General features: G+C 49.0%; 1 protein-coding gene across 2 annotated transcripts; it reads left to right on the plus strand.

Moving 5' to 3' along the window:
- The first annotated feature begins 82 nt into the window (after positions 1-82).
- On the plus strand, positions 83-17,751 carry INCENP (inner centromere protein). Of its 2 annotated transcripts, XM_087739001.1 has the most exons (17): positions 83-311; positions 397-510; positions 918-1,696; positions 3,680-3,731; positions 3,896-3,929; positions 6,109-6,187; positions 6,757-6,808; positions 7,132-7,249; positions 7,336-7,470; positions 9,502-9,611; positions 10,000-10,120; positions 10,897-11,019; positions 11,557-11,729; positions 12,022-12,109; positions 13,642-13,755; positions 14,959-15,118; positions 15,869-17,751. In XM_087739001.1, the coding sequence occupies exons 1-17, from the start codon at positions 172-174 to the stop codon at positions 16,081-16,083; spliced, it is 2,607 nt and encodes an 868-aa protein (XP_087595127.1). In that variant the 5' UTR covers positions 83-171; the 3' UTR covers positions 16,084-17,751. The 2 variants fall into 2 exon arrangements, with proteins under 2 accessions (XP_087595127.1, XP_087595136.1); XM_087739010.1 differs by lacking the exon at positions 13,642-13,755 and having other exon boundaries at positions 86-311.
- The last annotated feature ends 2,913 nt before the right edge of the window (positions 17,752-20,664 follow it).

The following is a 20,664-nucleotide window of genomic DNA, read 5'->3' on the forward strand; positions in this document are numbered from 1 at the left end:
CCCGTGTCTCCTCGCAGCCAATGGGGAGGGCGGGCGGGGGGGCGGCGCGGCGGTGATAGGCTGGCGCGGCGGTGACGTCGCGGGGCGGAAGGCGGGCGCTAGGTTTGAATTCCAGGCGGGCGGCGGGGCCGGGGGCGCGCGCGGGCGGTTGGGGCAGGGGCGGCCGACGCGATGATGGCGGCGGCGGCGGGCCCGGCGCAGCTGCCGGCCGTCTGCAACCGGCGGCTGGCGGAGTTCCTGCGGCAGGTGGACGACACCGACCTGGTGTGGCTGCAGGAGATCCGCGAGGAGGCGGTCAGGATGTTCAGCAGGTACCGGACCCCCCCGCCCCCTCAGCGGGCCGCTGCCGGCCGCTCCCCGCGCTGACCCCCCCCGCCGCTCCCCTTCCCCTCGCAGCCACTACAGTGACGAGCCGGAGCTGATGCCCAAGACGCCGTCGCAGAAGAACCGGCAGCGGAGGAAGCGGCTCTCCGCCCTGCAGGAGGAGAGCCAGGAGCCGGGCAGGAAGAGGTAGGCCCGCCGGGGAGCGAGCGGCCCTGCTCCGCGCCCGGGGCTGGGCCCCCGCCGAGGGCCGCGGGGGGGTAACCCCGTCCCGTTCCCTGCGGTAGGGGTCTGGCCGTGCGCCGGGGCTCGCTGCCTGGTGGCACAAGCGGGTCCCCTGAAAACATGGCAGTTTGTCCCTCGGGTCCCTGTGGTACCTCTGCGCTTCTTCGTGCTCTCTTCCACTCTAAAGCGATTGCGTACGTTAGCTACTTTCTGCGTTAGCCGCTTTCCGCAGCTCTGCGTACGTTCAGCTCTTGGAGCGGCTCGTCCCAGACGTTCAGCTTCGTTCCTCTGCGCGTTCCCATTTGTGCACGGAATGGCTTCGGTCTGTTCCTGAATTCAGCTTCAGTCTAACGCTCTGTTCCCATCGCTAGGTTATCTAGAAGGAGGAACAGCAGTCGCAAACTGGTGTCCTCCACGCGATATTCTCAACGGCTCCGAAATAAAGAAAACCTGGAACTAATCAGGGCTCAAGCCAAAGAAGTCTCTCCACCTCAACGCGTGACAAGATCCCAGGCTGCATCTGCTAAAAGCTCAGAGGTCCTTCCTGAGACCCCTCCCGTCCAGCAAGTAGAAGGGAAGGTTCCCTTCGTAGAAGCTGATGTCAGTGATCGCGTTAGCGTAGAGATGCACCTCCAGAAGGGTGCATCTAAACCAGCAGAGCAGCTCTCCATGACCATCCTCTTGAGCTCGGGTGATGGCTCTCCCGAGGAGAGCAGGGTTGCCAAATTGCCGCATGTGCCTGCAGCCTCTGAGCTGATGGTCCCTCGCACCCCTGAGGCAAACGATGCAGGAGAAAGCGAGGCTGTGCCTAAGCTGCAGACAGCAAAGGCAGCTAATACTACAGTCATCTTAAGCGAAGAGCTGAGCCTGGAGGAGGGAGATGACTCTGCTCGGGTACAAGAGGGGTCTGATAAGGAGCCGTCCCAGCGCATAAGGGAGAGCCCAGGGACGCCGACAGGCTCTAGGCAGAGCCGTCGCTCAGTGCGCAGAAGCCTGATGGGTAAAACGTCCGTGACTCGCAGAACCTCCTTGGCAGAGAAGTACTCGCTGGCCAGCAAGAGGGAAAGCATGATCCGGAAATCTATCACCAGGACAATGATCAAGAGGAAGGCAGCTCGAAAGTCATCGGTGTCCTCCAGTCGCGTGGACGGTAAGTTTGAATGTCGCCAGCTGAGTTTGCTTGGCACCATTCCTGCTCTTTTTGTTGATCTACCGCTTTTCGCTGCTGAAGGAGAACAACGTTATGGGGCTACCTCTTCAGTCTGGGTGCAGCAGCTGATCTTCCTAGGCCGGACAAGCTGCAGTTAAGCATGGATGCTCTAACTGGCTTTCTAGAGATCTATGTGACTAGTGAAACCCAGGTAATGAGGCTAGTTCGTGGCCTATGAATTCAGCCTTGTAAATCAACTGGGGGAACAGCCTTAATGTCTTCTGAGTGTGGTGGCTCGCAAAGTTAAAGAGGAAGCTAGCTGGCGAGCAGGGCTTGTGGCTGCCTTAGAGGGCTCTCACAGAGGCCTGCGTGTTCTCTGGGAGATGAGGTAGCTATCGCAAATTCACTGCTCTTTAAACAGAATCTGGCTGCTAGTTTTAGAGCTTCTCTTTTGAGAAGGGAATTTTTGAGGCTGAACTTTGTAAATTTATTAAAAGCCTTCCAAACCTGTACAGTTTGCGACAGAGGCAGGTTTGGGTGAAGGACACACTGATTTAAATGTTCTTCTGTGCTACTGGAATGCAAGCAGTGGATTTAGTGCAGGAGAACAAAGCGATGCCTATACTCTCTTTTTATTCAAGCTGAGGGAAAGGAGTGGCTAGCAAGTGGTGGACTAGTAAATGGCTCCTGAAATGCCGGGGACGCCAGAGAACCTCTTCCACGTGATTTGATGTTGCGGAGAGATTGGCTGTTTTGCACAGCATACTTCTGGGTTTGAAGGGCGAGCTCGTACAGCCAGAGTAATGTCCCGGTGGCGGGCTCATCTGCAGCGTTCTAGCTATGTGGGATTTGTGCTGTACAAAACGGACTTTTCTGGAGGAGTTATCCCGTTTTTGCTGTAGAAGGATGTATCTGGAGAAGCACTTCAGTGGGTTTTTTTCCATACCAATTTAACTGTTGTAGCTGAATGTTTTTGCAGAACGAGAGCACTGCGGTCCCCAGTACGGGGTTCCCTGTGCTGGTAATGGGGTCGTGTGGAGGTCTCTGAGTTTCCGAGCGCAGTGTTGAGGGCTCCCTCAGTAAAACATGAAACCGCAGGGAAGTCTCATCTGTAACTTGAAGAGGCACTGAAGAAGCTTTACCTACCCAGGTTAAATGATCAGTCTGCATTGTTTGGATCTGGATTACCTGGGAGGTTTAAGGGGGGATTTATTTCTTCCCTCTGCACTACTTGACACGGTCGTTCTTCTGCCTAGTCAAAATTTCTGGGTGTAAGGAGAGGAACTGAGATGTTTCAGGTGGCTCCAGTTGAGCTCGTTAATGCTTGAAAGCCCAGAGCACCTTAATTGGCTGCAGAGTGTCTGCCGCGTCTCTGGTGCACCGCGTCTTGCACTGGACGCGTGTGCAGCGCCTGTGTTTGCGCTCCCTTCCATAACGTCTGCAAGGGAAGTATGGGAGCAGACTGCATGCTCGCACGCTCCGACTGTGCAAAGTCTGCTCGCGTCCTCCACTCAGGCTGAAGCTACATTGCCTTATTAATAATTAACAGCAGTTTCCGGCTGTGCTGGTGCTTAAAAGCTAGCTACCGCTGAGCCAGCTGGAACGCTTGGCAGGAAGCAGCACTCCGACTGTAAATAACGCTGCTTTTAACTACCGCTAATATCTGGACGTGGCCCTGCAAAATGAGTCTAAGCCCAAACCTAGTCGCTCTTAATGTAAGCTCATGGACTATCACTTTGAACTCATCTATAATTGAAAGCATCTGTTTTCTTATATTAAAATTGCAGGCAGCATTTTCCCTAGTGCTACTTAGGTGTATTCAGCTGCCCTTGCTTGTAGCAGCGTGCACTTGAATTGCGGGCGGTAACCCAGGAGGCAGCGCAAATGCCTCCGCAACAGCCTGGAGAGAACTTGGCTCCTGCAAAGAGTCTTGGCCTGCACCTGTACGTTACAGCGCTGGCTTTTTGTTTTCTTTTCCTGCAGTCTCCAGCTCTGGAGAGGTGCCAGAGGATGAAGAAACAGTTCTCAAAACTGGGTGAGACTACTTTATTTCTTTATCCTTAATATCCTGCTTGGAGGGTTTTTTTACAGTGGCGTTCTTGGTATAAAATGCACTGCTTGCAGATAACAAGTGGCTGCCCAGTTTCCTTGATGTTATTAAACATGGCTGCATTTTTTCTTTCTTTTTTTTTTCCCTAGGCCTCCTCCTGGACCTTGTACCCCGTCCAAGTTGGTAAGATTGGAGCAGAGATTAAATGTATTTCTGGTTGTATGGACTTGTGAGCAAAACGTGTTGAATACCTCTCATTTCTTACTGGGGAGCTCTGGCCACAGATGGCCGGACTCGGTCAGCCTGCTGCAGAGCACTTGACTGGAGAAGGCATAGAGCACTCGGCTCACATACGTGCACGAGCCTACCCGTGGCCTCCCTGGTTCCGATACACAGGCTACAGAAAGTCTGAGATTGTCGAGTCTGTTTTAATCACAATGTTCCCAAAGCGGCAAAACAAAACCCAGAAAAGTTTTATTTGGAAAATGAGCACATGTGACCCAAGGCTTATTTTGGATGCAAGCAGAGGTGTTCTGTCAGCATGGTGTTACAGTCCAGATGCTTTCAAAGCCAAGGCTAGCTTTGACTAGAAAACAGCGTTCTCTCTGTCATTTTGCATAAATATAAGTGTCAATGATGGGTTGATGCACACCAATGCCGAATACCAACCTTGCTATTGCTGGCATTGAGTTGAGTCTTGCTTTCTGGCTCTTGCCTCTTAGCCTCTTGCTAGAGATCAGTTGTACGAAAACTCAATCCTGACTCTAGACAGATAAATAACTAACTCTTATAATTCAGGGAAGTTTTTTTCAGTTGGACAGGGTTTGTACACGAGTACTATTTCCGTATTTTTAAAGCTTCTTTTGACCTTTTCGTGAGGCCTGCAGATCATTCAAAGCCTGTCACTTTCTCTTAAGACAACCACAGAAATTTGTAAATATCATTCAGATCAAAACGTATCCCTCCACAACTGTCACTGCCCTCCTGAGGAGGAAATCCCAGGATTATGTCAGTGTCTTGTCCAGAATAATTTTCAATAAGCAAAGACTGAATTAATGGAGCGGAGCTCTGTGGCCTTAAGTGCTTCTCTAAGCCAGGACAGGCTTATACATGCTTTTATGGCTGTGCTTGTCAGTAGATCTGCAAAAGTTCAGATAAACTCGGTTTTTCGCTTGCCTGAGTTACAATTGTAGAAAAGCTTAAAGGGAAAATGGGGAGAAGAGAAAAATGAGCAAACGGCTTCGCAGATTGTGAATAGAGGACTCGTATCTTTTGTTTCGGTACGCTGATGCTTTTATTTCTGGACCGCTGCTGTTGGGAGTGGGACCTCGTAGCCTGTCCCGTCCCTAGCCTGTGTCACCAGGTTACCTCGCCCTGTCTGTCTATTGGCAGTTTTCTTGGCAAACCAAACGTGGTTTGGTTTCTGCCAGAGCCTGCCTTCGGGAGCTGTGAGCAGCGTGGAAACGTGGGGACTCGGCAACCTTCTCAAACCAGAAAATCTCTTTGTCTATAGGAACGTATAAAGACAGTACCTGTATGCCTGCTGTTACTTAAAGGTCAGATTCTTCTCAGGCCTGATCTCGGATTAATTAGATCTATGTCCTTCTCTTAGGCTACAAGATGCTTCCTATACCTACCCGTAGGATAAGATTCTACAGAAGCATTTGGGGAGGATGAAGTTTCCATACTTCTTTCTTGTCTTCCCAGCTCCTTTGTGGCTGCCAGCCTGCGTGCTGGCCAGCGTGGCTTTGGGGAGCGGAGTTAATGCTTGTCTTGCTAGCAGAGCGCAGGTTTCAAACGCCATTGCCTGCTCTCTCTCAGGGGTATAAAACCATTATCGCAGCGGAATTTTGTATCGGTGTAAGTGCAAAGGCAGCAAATGGCAATGCATACCACATTCATAACAAACCGATAAATCAAGGAAATGAGCTGTTTGCTGTCTCCCTGTTTGTCCATTCATCACTGCTAAGGAAAATGAGCGCTGCCTGACTTTGCCAGAAGTCCAGCAAGCATAAACAGATTTCCAACTTGAAATGCTTTTGTCCTTAATAGTTTATGAGCTTGTTCAGTTTAAGCAGTCAGTCCCTCATTGCAGATACTTGCCTCCTGTTAACGTCTGTGCTTCTAGTGGTGGCATGACATCAGGGAATTTACCAGGGTGGTGTCCCGAGGTATTTTTCACAGCTGGAGGTTAGGGCTTTGCTCTGGGCGCTGGCACCAATACTTTACACTGTGCACGTGGTTTTGCATTCCCTGGTAATATTGCAGACAGCGTCCTTGTCAGAGTGACACCGTGATTTGAAACGGTAATTGGCTGTTTCTGTGTGCGAATTGTGCTGAAATCCATTTGCTTTTCCCACAGAATCCCCAAAGTCCGCGAATGTCGCTTCGCTCTCGAACCATCAGCAGAAACGAACAGCCGCAGGAGACGAGCAGCAACGGTAGCTTCCAGAGGATTTTTGTGGCAGGATTTTAATGAAAGTCATCGCTTTGTTGGGAGGCTGACTGGGAAGTTTGCAAGATTGACTAGTTAATTTCAGAGCCCAGTCGGAAAAACTCCTCTAATCTTTGACAAGCGAGGACTTGTTTCAAGAGATTAGCAGTTAGGAAGTTCTGTGCTGGAGTTATTTTCCACCCTGGGAAGCGCACAGAAACGGAGATGGAGGGACGCATGTTCTCCAGGTTATGGGAGGCCTAGCCGAACCCCGTTTCTGAAGCAAGCAGTTGCTCTGTATCTGTGCAGAACACAACAGCATTGCATTAGTGCAGACTGCGTACCCCAGATTACTTTAGACAGCTTTGCTTTATTTTGTATTCCTCGGTTTGAATGGCGCTGTGCGGTTGCTTGCTGAAAGCAAGAAAGGTCCTGCTGTGCATAATTCATGGCAGGCTTTTTGCTTTTTAGTAAGCTGCTAAATCTGTTGTCTGCTTTCAAAGCTGTGTTGGAAGGGACTTTTCTGCTGCTAGAACTAACTGTGTAACTATGGGTGTGGGGTTTTTTTTTTTTCAGAAAACAACTTAAATAAGAACGGGGAGATCCAGGAACCACCCCAGAGTGCCAGGTATGTTCGTAGAATCATTCCGGTTGGCAGGTGCCTCTGGAGATCCGTAGTCCAGTTCAAAGCAGGTTCAACACTGAAACACCGTTAAATGGCTTCAGTCTTTTGTGACCATGAAACTTTTGCAATAAGCTTTCTCTGCCTCTACGAAAAGAGGATTTAATTTGTATCTTCTGTCACATTAGAAATTTTTTATTGGATATCTACTTGTGCATACACGATGAAATATCTTTTAAGCTAGGGTAGTTTTATGACCTTTTTTTACATGTGACTTTGAGACAATCAGGAGGATTTGCCATGGATGATGGACTGTCGCTTTCTCGCAGGAGAAAGCCAAGTTACAAAAGAGCTGTGGATGAGCGCTATGACAACCAGCAAGCAGAAGATGGAGGGCTTTCTCCTCCCAGAAGAAAGACCCCATCCCCTACCTTTCCAGCCAGCAAAGTAAGATCCGTGTAACCCTGATGCACTTCACCAAGACCCGTTTCTTGCTCACGCTCCTGAGATTGTTTTTGTCATTCCTCTCCTAGGTTGTGCGTCCTTTCAAAACATTTTTGCACACTGTGCAGAAGAACCAGCTCCTCATGACGCCAAGCTCCGTGGGGAGAAATGGAGTAATAAAATCTTTTATCAGGTACAACACTCCTCTCCAGTCCGATCCCAAGGTAAGACGAGACTGTTGTAAGCTACTATGTGATGGTCTGATGAGTGTCGAAGTTAAAGCACAGATGTGAAAGAAACTTTTCAACCCATATTAAACTAAGAAGTAACTTTAAGCTGTCTGTTCACACTTATATAAACTAAATGAAATTGTGATTAGGCAGCTTCCTAAAGAGCTCTAATTTGGACTCTAAGCTTTATTACTGTAGCGTTCCTCTGTGGTATTAGCAAGTAACAGTTGGGAAGGAAAACTGGGATTTGCTGTTTGCGGGCAGATGCCTCTACCTGTGCAATACCACCGCAAAGTTTACAGCATCGCAGGGGAAGCTCCTGTACCCCAAACAGAGTGGTTGTTTGGGTGGATGGGGCTGGAGAAGATCTGGTTCTAGATTTCCAAAGGGCATTGGTTTTCCCTGTGTTCTGCTTACACCCGATGGTTTGGTCATAAATTGTGATCATTTAATTACACGGGCTGGACTTGCAGTAGGAATACTACCTGCGTCGCTGATGGGCAGCCCTCACTCTTACCTGACCTGCGTTTAGATTGGTATTTAACGCAGAAGAGAAGTCGGTGCTCAAGGAAAGGCAGGTTTCAACCAGCGTGCTGTAGCTCCTATTCCGGAAAAGCACTCTGACAGTGTCGGGCAAGTCCGAGGGCGTAGCTTCGTGGCTGCGCCTAGGGACATGCTAGAAGCTGGCACGCCGAGCATAGGTTGCTCATACTTCCAATACCCAACAACTTGCCTGCAAAATAAAGTAGTTCTAGGGCTTGTTGTCACTTGCAGGAGAGCTGGGGAGGGAGAGGAGGGCGTGCTGCAGAAACTGGTTTTCCTGCATCTAGCTTATATCTGGCAGCCTGATATCAGAACTTCTTCGTATCGCTTAAAGCTGTCACGGTTGTGCTGCTTGGAGTCTTGCTGTACTCCAGCTAAGAGAAGTCTGTCCTTAGGAAGCAGTGAGGGACTCAGGCTTCAGTCTCACTGGTGTTCCTGCTGCCGTTAGTGTCCGCATTGGCAGAGGAGCTAACATGAGAAAAGAGGCTTCTGACTCTTTTTGCATCCTTTGTTGCTGTCAGTTCATTGAGTGTTATATTTTAGGTTCCATTTCAGTGCGGGCAGCTTCCCCTCGGGACTTTTTCTGTGTGGGGGCTAAACATAACTAAATGGCACCAGAGCAATAAGATATAGTCGTTAGTTTTAAATTAGCCAGTTTGGATACTGAGAACACTAATCGTTTACAACATGGAGCCCAGCATAAGGTAATCACTTGAATATTTCACTGTGCATATCAGTGGGTTTGTACTAAGACCAGGCCTGTCATAATTAGGCATCTGCATTATTAAATCTGGCGTTAAATTAGTTTATCTTAATCTGTTTGCTGTGACTGTAGTGATGGCTGGATCCTGCTCTTCTAATTGGCAGGCTACTTAGGCTGAGTTAGCTGGACTGTTCAGAAAAATGAGAGAAATGCCCTGCATTTCTGTCTAGGTGACATATGGGGCTGGCTGTGTGCTCGAAACACGCTGTAAGCACTCTGTCTACTTGGTGGTGGTTTACCAGCAGATAAAGCTTTGTGGGAAGCAAAGACGCCAGTGGGAGCTCCGAGTTGAAGCAAGCAAGGTGTTTCCTAGAGCACCATCTGTCCCCTGCGCGCTGCAGGAAGTTAGTATCACTGCCAAGCATTAGCGCTGCTTTTTTCGTTCTTTTTACCAGCACAAATCGCAGTGCTCTCTGTCTGCCGTCTCTGCGGAAGCTGCCTGGACTTCAGGAGCTGATGCTTCTGTTTCAACTTCCCAGCTTGTTCTCTTGCTCTCTAAGATGAGCACCACTGCCTTGTTTTCCGTCGCGTCTGCTCCCCAACATCCATGACCACATCACAGGCTACCTGAGCCCTGTTTCAGGGTTGTTACCTGGTTGTTACTTGGTTCTGGCTGCAGTTCCTTGGTCTTATCTCTGGGTCCTTACTTAACCTGAGCAAGTTGAGGTAGAAGGAAGCCCTGGCAGGTGTGGGTATAATCACATTTCAATCCACCTCAGGAAAAGGAGAGACAGAAGCTAGAGACTCTGAGGAAAAAGCAAGAAGCTGAGAAGCTGAGGAAACAAAAACTGGAGGAAGAAAAGAAACGGCGGCTAGAAGAGGCAAAGCTGTGAGTATATGCTTTCTGCCTTGTCTGGACTGCTCTCTCTGCGCCTGTAGGTCCCTATATCGAGGTCTTTTATCTTGCAGAGCCCATACATGCAGAAAAAATTCTTGTCGGCTTGCTCTCACACCACAAAGACAGCATTTGTTCCCATAGTACCTATCTAGAATGCTAATGAAAAGTTAGCTCTCCTAGCTGACTGCTTCTTCAGCTTTTCGTCTTATGTCCTCTGTCTCAGATGGAGCTTAACAATATTGCTAATGTTTAAATGAATGGTGTTCTTGGTTCATTGGATTTCCTGCTGCCCGAGAGCTGTGTCTGTTGGCCTTGTATTTGAGCTGTAAGGAGCTCATCTAGCTGGACTACAGTGCTAACGTTGCCCTGTGTCCTGCAGGAAGCGCGAGGAGCGCCTGCGCAAAGTGCTGCAAGCTCGGGAACGGGCAGAGCAAATAGAGGAAGAGAGGAAAAGGCGCATTGAGCAGAAGATAGCTCTGTTTGATGAGAAGACTGAGAAGGTAAGGCCCGATATACCTCTAGAGTTTATTTGGGAGAATAAATAATCTGTTGAGGTAGCTGATGCCACACGAGTGTGCCTTCCAGCAAGAGAGGAGCTGAGGCTGCTTGAAATCTGGAGAATGAACTGGAGAACAGTTGACTAAAGAACTTTCCGGAAACTCAGTGATTCTGAGTGACTGCCTTTCTCTTGGTTACAGCAAATGGCAGATGAAAACCCTTATTTTCCAGAGTTATGAATCTAAATGGGCTTTATTAAGCCTCTCTTATTCAGATGGGAGAAGAACTTCAAGTAGATAAAGCCAGCCTAATGGCCCTGAGGCTTTATCTACTTGAAGTTGTTCTCCCATCTGACTAAGAGATGGAGAGGTGAAAATAAACATCCTTCCTCCGGCCCTTTCTCGTGTCTGAGACTTTCAGATAATTTGCGCATGTGACCGTAGCAGTAATTTGTCTGCTTTAATTATCTCCATCTGCTTTTCTTATTTCGTGGTTCTGAGAATATATTCTGATGGCTTTTGTGGTATTAGATCTATAAATACCAGAACAGGATCATCTCTTCCTGTGGAGATGTAAAAGAAGGTAATTTCCCTAAATATTACCTTTTTAAAATAAAGCACAGGTCCCATTGGCTCCTGGTGGCAAAAAAGGGAGCTTTTGCCCCGTGAGAGGGTGGGAGCTCTGCATCCTTGGGATTCACTGCTCTGATATTTCACATGCAGAGAGAGCTGTCCCATTGGAGACTTAGGTATTCAGCTAGCTTGTGTGTGTGTCTTAGGTGCGGGAAGAAAGGCTGGCAGAAGAGAAGATCAAGAAGAAAGCAGCTGCCAAGAAAATGGAAGAAGCCGAGGCGCGGCGCAGGCATGATGAAGAGGCCAGAAAACAAAAAGCACTGCAGCAGGTCTGTGCTGGAGCCCATCCTATCGTCCTGCGTGGAATTAGAATGGCCGCAATCTGCCACAGTCTTTGTGAGCAAGGAATCCAGCGGGGGCACTAACACGGACCAGCTGAGTGAAAATTAGCGTAGCGAGGAGGCTTTGTCCTTAAAGCCCTCCGCAGTGTGGTGCTTCCCCTTGCAATATGCTGTAAGCTGTCAGTGGCAGTCGTGACCCACGCTTCTTCCGCAGTTCTGGGCAGATTCTTACTAAAGACCTTAATTTGTGGATCGGCAAGTATTAAACTCTCTGTTAAACCTGTCTCTCGGAGATCCAGAGCGTGGTGGCCATTAGGCCCTTTGGGGCACATTGTGGGCGGGGAAAGGCCAGCACTGAAACAGCTGGAGAGATGATGCACCTGCCTTGAAAGCATGGGGACTTTATCCCTGCTGTGTACTGATGGGTGCCAGAGACTTGGGTCAAATAAGGTGTTCCTGCTCCCCTATTCTGGAGCCTGTTTCTGTATGATGTAAGGTGGGTAATTGCCTTGTTGGGCTTACCAGGAGGAAGAGGAACGTCGGCACAAAGAGCTGATGCAGAAGAGGAAGGAAGAGGAGCAGGAACGTGCCAGGAAGATTGCTGAGCAGAGACAGGCAGAACAGGAGAGAGAGAAACAGCTGGCTGCAGAGAGAGAGCTGGAGAGGAAGAAGGAACAGGAGAGGATCCAGGCAGAAAGGTAAGGCAGTATCCATTTATGTACTAAATTCTGTGCTGGGACTTTGAAAAGAAGCAGGAACAGAGGGCACTAGTGAAAGACCCAAGCAGCGAAGAGCTACTTTGTGCTGTTGGCGCAACTCTGGACCAGCACGTGTACTGAGCTGCCAGGAAGAAATTCTGGGCTCGATAACGTGGGAAGTGTGGCGGGGAGTGCACTGAAAAGCTGTGAGAGAGAGGGGCTGCAGCAGGCACCGGGTGGGAGGGTGCCCTGGGTGGTTTTGAGAGTAACGGTCTGTTGCTTTGATTCTCAGGCTACGTGAGCAGCAGGAGAAGGCTGCTCGCCTGCAGAAGGAAGTGTTGGCTGCTAAAGAACAGCTCCACAAGGAGACAGAGAAGAAAGTAAGTACTCTCTTTTTGTAGATGGGTAGAGCCACATGGATCTGACTTCAGTAGCTGTTACTGTTAGAAGCTGAGCTGTGAAGCTATCAAAACCCTGCCCAGTTGCGCTTCTGAACTTGAGCCAACCAAGGGTGCTTTTACCCAGAGTCTGTCCTCCGTCTGTTTCAGAAGGTATGCTTGCGCTCTTTACATGGCAGCAGCGCAAGAAGAAAGGGCAGGTAACGCACACGCTGAATGGAAGTGAGGTTTTCGGCTTTTCCCCCTTTCTGTGCCCGGTGTATCTGTACCTCTCGATATCAAGCAATAATTAATCCCAGACTTTTCATAAGCAACATCTCAGTTTTACATTTGTGCCACCTTCAGCAGAACCACAAGTACAGACTGTCGACTGTCAGGTTATTTTCTACAACAGACATGCTAGCATGGATTAACTAAGCAGGTGGTTTTGCTCGTGGTGTTGAAGAGGGAACTTTTGATGCCTTGGCAGTCCGTGCTATTTGAATAAAGCAACTGCAGCTGGATAGGCTCAGGTTTTTGCTTAACTCGCAGCATGCATTTTCACTGGAGAAGAGCTAAAGCCCACAGGTGGTGTTCAGGTAGCTTTTGGAATGTCCCTTCTGAAGGATTTGCACACAATAATCGCTGGGAATTGGTAGCAAACCCTTTGCTGTTTAGACTGCTGCTTTTTGGTTTATACAAGGTCTGGGACAACTTGCACTTGCGAGACGATTTGTGCGAAAGAACAGAAGGTTGGAATAGTTGATTGGAAATTGTCCAATGTTTGTCTGAAATCGTTGTCACTCCGCTTAGCAGAGCTGTGGTATTAGCAGGCTGACAGCAGCTCTCCAGCTGCCTTCAGGGAGCCAAATTCCTTGGTGGGGATCCCGGTGTGCCCGGCGAGCTCCTCGCCCTCTCAGTGAGCTTTGTGGAGTTGACGGGCAGCTGGGGGTAGACCTGTGTACAAGTCATCCCGCTGTTAACGCTGGGTGGGGTTTATTTCACTTGATTTTAGATGTCTGCTGTTTGAGTTAGCAGCCTCTCGGTTTCCTTGAGATCCAGCAGGAAAAACTAAGCATTCGTAGGGTGAGGTTCTTTTGACCTGAGTGGGACAGTTACTGTACAACGGGATGACTTGGCTTCCAAAACCACTGCTTCTTAGTCTGAAGAGAGGCTAAGATCAGTAGCACAGACTTTTCCATCTACAGATGGTCACCTGGTTGATGTTGATATCCTAAAGACAAAGTCAGTCGCAGGTTTTTCAAAGCATGAGGTCATTGCGTTATCGGAGGAAGGCAACTAACGCTCTTACATGGGACGGTCAATTTGTGCCGCTTTCTGAGGAAAGCTCAAACTGTTGCATTGCATTTGTTCACTGTCTGCACTGTGTTCAAAGTGCTCCTTAGCATCACAAGTAACAAAGACTTGCAATTAGATGCTTAGGTATTTTTTTTGCATATCAAAAAACCGGATCCCTGGATGAACAGCGTAGCTTAGTTCATAAGATTAATTCATTTGTGATGTCGGCTTGCCAGCAGGAGGAGCAGAGGCTAGTAGAGATGAAGAGGCAGGAGCAAGAACAGAAGAAACTGCCAGAGGAACAAAAGGCTAAAGATATAGCCCAAACACAGCACCTAGAAAACAAAGAGGTAATTCTGCGCTCTCTGGTGGAATTTCTTTAAGGGATGACATCAGAGAACTTTGAGTCCAGCACTGACATGCTGTCGCGATGGGCGGTTTTACCCTCTGCTGTTTATATTCCCTTTCAATAACGAAGGGATTCGTAAGCTTTTGTCCTGGTTGTCTGAGGTTGACTCCTGGTGGCCTTGAGTATTTAATCGACCTTTGGGGAGTGAAAAGGAGAGAAGGGAAGCGGAGTATTTGCCAGGATTTTCTTGTTGTCAGGATAAGGCAGTGGCTGTTAAAGCTGCCTTGCCTTTCTAAGCTCTTTAAATACTGGCTGGACCTCACAGGCAGCAGCGGTGCTGAAATAGCGTTATTTAAGCTCAAAGTTGGGAACAGCCACAGGATGGCAGCAGAGTCTGTGGAAGAGTGTTGCATTTGTGCTTCGCTGCCGAGGGAGCTTGAGACGATCCCGGGGTCAGGTACACGTCTTGAACACTGGAGGCCGATATATGGATCTTCATCTCCTTCCAAAGCTATACATTTTAACCTTCAAATGCAAAACCAGTGAAATATGAGTTAATGTGAATGGACACAAAGCCATGAGGGCAGCCTCTTACGGGGAAGAAAAACGGTTTCCAGCTGTGTAGAGATACTTGTCCCTCTAGTTAAGGACTGACGTGTTTCACAGCTAGTGAAATCCGCAGTTTTAAGTTTTTCTTCATCACTTGCATTTCCCTCAGTCATGCTGTTCCCATCAAAATCACGATACAGTTTGTCCGGAGCTGATGTGTGCGTATTCTCTACAAGATAATATTCAGTTTAATGTTATTAAACAAGCCCGAAAGTTTGGTTGCAGAGTATTTAAGGCACATTACTCGGCTCCAGCTTGGAGGATGTAACAATTCCATTTAAGCCTTGCTTGAACGGAACTGCTGTGTCTATATTTGATGCCTGTATTGCTGGCTTGTTCATGCCATACGTAGCCAATTAAGCAGCCTAATTAAACGGGAGAAGGCTATGCAAAGTTGTAATTGGGTCAAAACTTTAGAACTTGGGTCAAGTTCTCGGGTCAAAACTTTAGGACTGCCAAACTTCAGGTTGTGCGATTATGCAGTAAAGCACGAGGCGGAATATTGAGGCATTCTGGGCTACAAGTGTCTCACCGTGACTCAGAAGTGTAGCAGCGCTATTGCATCTAACGCCTGTGGAATATATTTGTCTTCTAGAATTCACCTGCCTGCAATTCCTACCAGATGACTCCACAGGCCCAGAAAGAGCGAAAGCCCCCCACGATAAATCCCAACAACTACGGACTGGATCTGAACAGCGATGACTCTACTGATGACGAAAGCCAGCCTCGCAAGCCCGTCCCCGCCTGGGCAACTGGTATGTGTTAGCAGGTTGAAACCTGTCCTGAGATCCCCCAGCAAACCCTACTGCAGCTTTGCTCCAGTGGATAATAAGACCTGGTGTAAGATTTTGTCCAGTTCCTCCTACTTGCATGCTGCAGTTAAAGTGCTAACCTCTAGCAGCGTGGCCGGAGTGCTGAGACAGGGGCTCCTCTGCCACTTGGGGAGCTTCATGGGACAATGTTGGGGAGCAACACTCCTTTAAACAAACTGCCTTAACAGAGCTGCTAGTGTCACTTTGCCAGTGCGAATGGAGTCATTATGAACTGGTGCTCTGGCCTTGAGCCTGCTTGACGCTGACTTATCTTTAAAAAGCAAAGTAATGCCAGATGTCACGGGCTGGGCTCCAGATGGGCGGCTGTTCTGGTTCTGTGAAATACTCGGTTCTATAATTTCATACTCCGCCTACCCCAGGGGAGCCAAGAAGTCGTGGGGAAACTAATGGTATCTGCAGGAAGAAAAGCTGAGAAACCTCACCTCTTGCAACCTTATTCTAGTTCCTGGACAGAATTCAGTACACGCAATACTTGCCCTCCGAGTGATCTATGCTGGAGCTTTAGGCTTAAACAGGGTGCTTTAAATCCTCAAACACTGCAGGGTTTCTCCCATTTGCGATCTCAGTATGATTGGAGATGAGGAGAGCAGGGGGACACATTGCAAACAAACAGCCTACACAGCAATTTCAATTAAAAAAATTAATGGAAAAATTAATCTTTTGTTTCTCCAGGGAATCAGCTTAGCCAAGCTGTAGTCCGGCAGTACTACAACCCTCCCAATATTGACGCGATCTTTGGGGTGATTGCAAGCCCCAAGCTGGAGGACATCTTTTACAAAAGCAAACCACGCTACTTCAAGCGCACGAGCTCTGCGGTGTGGAATTCCCCGCCATTTCCAGGTGCCAAATCGGTTCTAGGTCTGCCGTACAGCCTGAAAAAGTACTGAGGTGGGCAGGGGCTGCTCCCTGCGGAGCAGTGGGTTTGCATGTCTGTCTCTCTAGGTGAGAAAAGAGTTACTGTTCAGTATCTGTAAATCTTTAGGTATTAGCATTGAATAAATGTCAGCTCTTACTGGGCCTCTTGCATTTTCTGTTTTCAGGGCTTATTTTCTCAATCTTAGGCAAAACAGCAGGCTTTTGGGAGATATTGCCTCAGAAGGATGCATCTCCTTTTACCCTTAGCTTTAAGGTGGCAAAGATTTAGACCTTTAGGTCATGAGAGCGCATCACCGAAAGCTGTACGATCCTCCCCCTTCAGCCAAGCAGGCCTGCTGGTAGCTGCCAGCAGCAGATGAACGCTGTCTGGCCGTGCTGCCCCTGCCCACCTCGTGGCTGAAGCCGAGTGCTTGTCCAGCTGGGCACCCCGGGGCCCTTCTTGGCTAAAATCCCAATGTGCGCCTCTGATGTTCTCCAGAAGCAAGACATCAGCAGGTGTGGTCTTCATCATCTCCTGCAAATGGCAGAATGATTTCATTTTTCAGTAATACACTCGACGCCAACATCGAGTGCAATTACGTGCAGAAGCTAGATTGATGCTTGTGTTATTGCAGCTCGGGCTGAAATGCCCTGAGGATTTTATTGACCTTTCTTCAGTTGCTGGAGAGAGATGTGACCCTCCGTATAATCCTGTCTCCAGGAGTACCCAGGTAGCAGCAGCAGGCTGTGCTGGTTTAGGCTTTGTTAAGAGAAACTGTACAAAGGTTCTGATAGAACTTTGTTTCTCCAATTTAAATTCCACATCTGTGGCACAGACTAGATCGAAAGGATGAGTTTAACCGTAATCCCTGTCTTGCTCTTTTCTCCTCTTGGCCGTTTCATTTGTTCAGCATCAGAGCTGGTTTTGTTTCTAGGCCTGTTTTGCACTTCATGTTCAATAAGGCACTGTCAAATGGACTGTTACCAAAACAATTTCCTCTTAACAGCAAAGCATCAGCTCAGAATTTCACTTCCAAGAGCACTTGGTGTTTTACTCCTCCTTTCTACACTTGACTTGCAAATGGCACAGCCGCCTGTGTTTTCTCTGTAACCAGCTCCCCCCCGGAGAGGGCAGAGCGCTCAGACCAGTACGTGCCGGCAGATCTTAAGGGAAACAGTGACGTTCGTTTCTGTGGGTTGTCGTGGAAGCCTGTCTTCTGCAAGTTAGGCAACCTGTATGGTTCTTACCTCAGACTCACCTTTTCCTTGTGGCTTGATTTGTTTTAAAGATGGGGGGGGGTGTTCGTGGCTGCGATTTCAGTATGCGAAAGACTGAAGAACACCGTTTCTGTGTACATACAGCTTGGTCCTTCAAAAAAAACCACTGTACGGAGATTATACAATGTGTAGGGAGACTTCTGCCTTTCCTTGTGCATACAGTTAATGAACTCTTTGTAAGCAAATGTCTTTAAAATGATGTGGGGTTTTATATTTAAATACGTCGCCTGCTAGATGCTATGCTATTGATCAGCGTTTATATCTGCGAGATGACTGTACTTTGAGAGATGCTCTGTAGATTGAGTTTTGTATCTTGGAATGAACGTAACCTGTTTGTAAGAAAGCTTGCGGGAATGGCAAAAACTTTAAAGTCGAATGCTATTTGAATGTCTGACAGTTTGATAAAAGTGAGTTAAATCATCTTCTCTGGGCTTCTCTTCTGGACTCGTCACAGCGTTTTATTAGAAAAACCTACAGTGTTTTGGAGTCTGTCCTTCTGGGTTGCTTTTTGCACTGCTTCCTTCAGACAGGAACGTCCTCTCTCGGAGGGTTTCGTAACTCCTGCGACAGGGGAAAAGATTTGTGCTTTGGTAACCCTGCGGAATCGGCTGACTAGTTTTACTGTCGGCTTTTGTTTCTGGAAATTGGCAGAGGGACAGTTTGGCACGATGATACATTCCCAGAGATCTTTGCTAAGGAATACGCGGCTTGACTTGATCTTGAACTAACCTACATCCCTGTAACTCGCTCCTTGTACAAGGTTAGAGAATACTCAGCGTTGCCACCACCAGATGGAGCGGAACTTCAGTCACAGGATGCAACTGGAGCACTGGTGCTTAAAAACACACAAACAAAAAGCACAAGCAGGAATCCCAGGAAATTACAACCTCAAGATTTTAAGAAAGCTATTTTTACTCTTGATTTCAGGTATTTCTTGTAATTTTTCTTCCCGCTTGCCCAGGCAGCCTGTCCTGGGCCCTAATGCTGTGCTTTCTGGCACAGCCTGACTCCGGGTTTGTGCCTGACCCTGGGCTGGGCCTCCCGCCTGCGGGCGGAATTTCAGTAGATGTTGCACAGGCAGATGTTAGAAGTTGCTCCTGAGTGAAGACAGTCTTAACCATAAAACCCCGGTTATTCTGCTGTTGTCCAAGACAGATTCCTGGTGGCATGCGGAGGTTATTCCGCCCCCCGGCTCCGAATCAGCTCTGTGTTGTGTTGCCCGTTCTGACTTACGGAGAAGTTTGATAAAAGCATAGGTGACAAAATGGCGAGACCCACCGAGCCTGTAGCTGCAGCCAGGGCCCAGCGGGAACCTAGGGGAGTAAAGAGGGCAGGCACGAAGCAGTATTTCCCAAGTGCGTGAACCTGGCCAGCAGTAATTTGCAACACTTCATTCCACTGGGGGGAAAAACCCCGTAATCTGATAATGTATTGCCTTTTCTAGTTACTGACAAGTCCAAAAGGGGGGGGGGGGGTTAGCACTATCTCTTTAATCATGCTGAGTGCTCGATACTTTGTGAAAAAGGAATACTGGGAATTCAAACAGCCAGACAGAAGGTTGAGAGGGCAGATTCTTGGCCAAGAGAAAAGCCGTTTCCAGTCTTCAAGGACCACTTCAGCTTAGTAACAAGGGTAAAATCTATAACTCTGATTTTCACCATCAGATATGACTTGCAATGACGAGACAGATTCTGGCTTCAAGAAGGCCTCAAAGCAAACAGTCACAGTATCACTTCTGAGCCGTTTAACTCTTTATTACAAAATTACCTGAGATTTTTGCTTCTGTCAGATGCTCCAGGCTCCTCCTCGAAGGTAAGCAGAGTGGGACGATGTCTTGCAGACTTCAGCAGGTACGTAGAAAAAGCAGCGAGCCCCTCTGAGCTAAGCTGTCGTGGTTCAGCTTTGTTTAGAGCACTTTAAAAAAGAAAAGAAAAAAAGACAGGGACTTTTCTTACCAGGTCTCAGTAGCACGTGATCAGGACCAGGAACGTGAGCCAGGGCCTCAGCACGTCCTCGGGATCACTGTCGTTGCAAAGCACTTCCTCCAGGTTTGTTTTCAGGTGGGATCCCAATCCTGTTTGGGCTCAGAGGTGCTGGAAATCTAGCAAGAAAAGCTAGTTTCAAGTAAATAGAACTACTAAAAATCACTTCTAAGCATGCATGAGAGCTTGGCATCCCAGCCAAAGCCTTACCGAGCTTCGGTTCCCGTTGCCTCTGCCCACGTACACTTAGGACTTACTCTGGCATTCCCTTTCCGATATCAGACAGCTGGGTATCCTTTCTCCTTTGAATGACATTAAACCTAGCACGTGTGGCTGTTCCGCAGCTGGAGCACAGCGGCGGCGTTTTGTGGCTGATGCCTTTCTGGGACCTCCTGCCTCGGAGGATGTGGCCGTGCCCGAGGAGAACGGCCCCGTCCGAGGCAGCCCCCACCTGCTCGGCACTAAACCGCAGCTGGCAGCCGAGCAAGCACGAAAAGGTTGCAGGGTGGTCGGAAACGCGGTCTGGGTGTTGCCGCAGGCCTGGTTCAGGGGGGTGGCAGAGGGCTGGGGAGAGGGCTCTCCACGGGGACCTGAGCGCGGGTTCGTCGCCTCCCCCTCTTGAAATGACGGCGGGAAGCAACCGCGTGCCCTGGTGAAATCGGCTTCTTGCGTTTCTGCCTGTAACTTTCCGTTTGGCGGTGCCAGGAGCGCCGCCTCCGCCTCGCCCGCTCCTGCCCTGAGCCCAGGTGGTGCCTCTCCTCCAGCGCGTGTTTGCGCTGCGCCCAGCACCGACCCCGGGAACAGCAAACAGACGAACAATCCCCCTGGGGCAGGTCAAGCCAGGTTCTGCTGCTGCTTGCCTGGAGAACGTTGTGTTTGTTCAGCCTTTTTCTGTGCGCCTTTAGCCTCAAACGTTCGCTAATAAGGCGGTTGCAGGTCTCGGCTTATGTCCTGTCGGAAGGTCGAGCTGCGCGTTCCCGTGAAGGCCTGGGGGCTCCCCTGTCGCCTCCGACCCTCGGCGAACGTCGTGCTCTGCAGCCACGGCCCCGCCTGGCGCCCGGGACCAGCCTGCCGCAGCCTGAGCTGCGCGTGCCTGCGGACACCCGAGAGCGGCACCCAGAATGGTTGCAGAAGCGTGCAGGTTGTATGCACCTGGAAAGAAAATAAGAAATAAAAGGGAAACAAAAAAACCCATTAAGTTTAGCTTAATGTTTGTGCGGTACAAAGTGAGAACCACGCGGGCACCGCTGCCAGGAGGACTCCATGGGGACAGCGAAGTGCGTGCGTTCTTTCCCCTCCCGAGAGGTGAGAGAGTTCTGCAACCGCAGAAAGCATGGAAATGGGGCACGAGGC

Source organism: Nipponia nippon, unplaced genomic scaffold, assembly GCF_047370975.1.
Source record: "Nipponia nippon isolate SJK-2023a ecotype South Korea unplaced genomic scaffold, ASM4737097v1 scaffold_10, whole genome shotgun sequence".
NCBI classification, from domain to species: Eukaryota; Metazoa; Chordata; class Aves; order Pelecaniformes; family Threskiornithidae; genus Nipponia; species Nipponia nippon.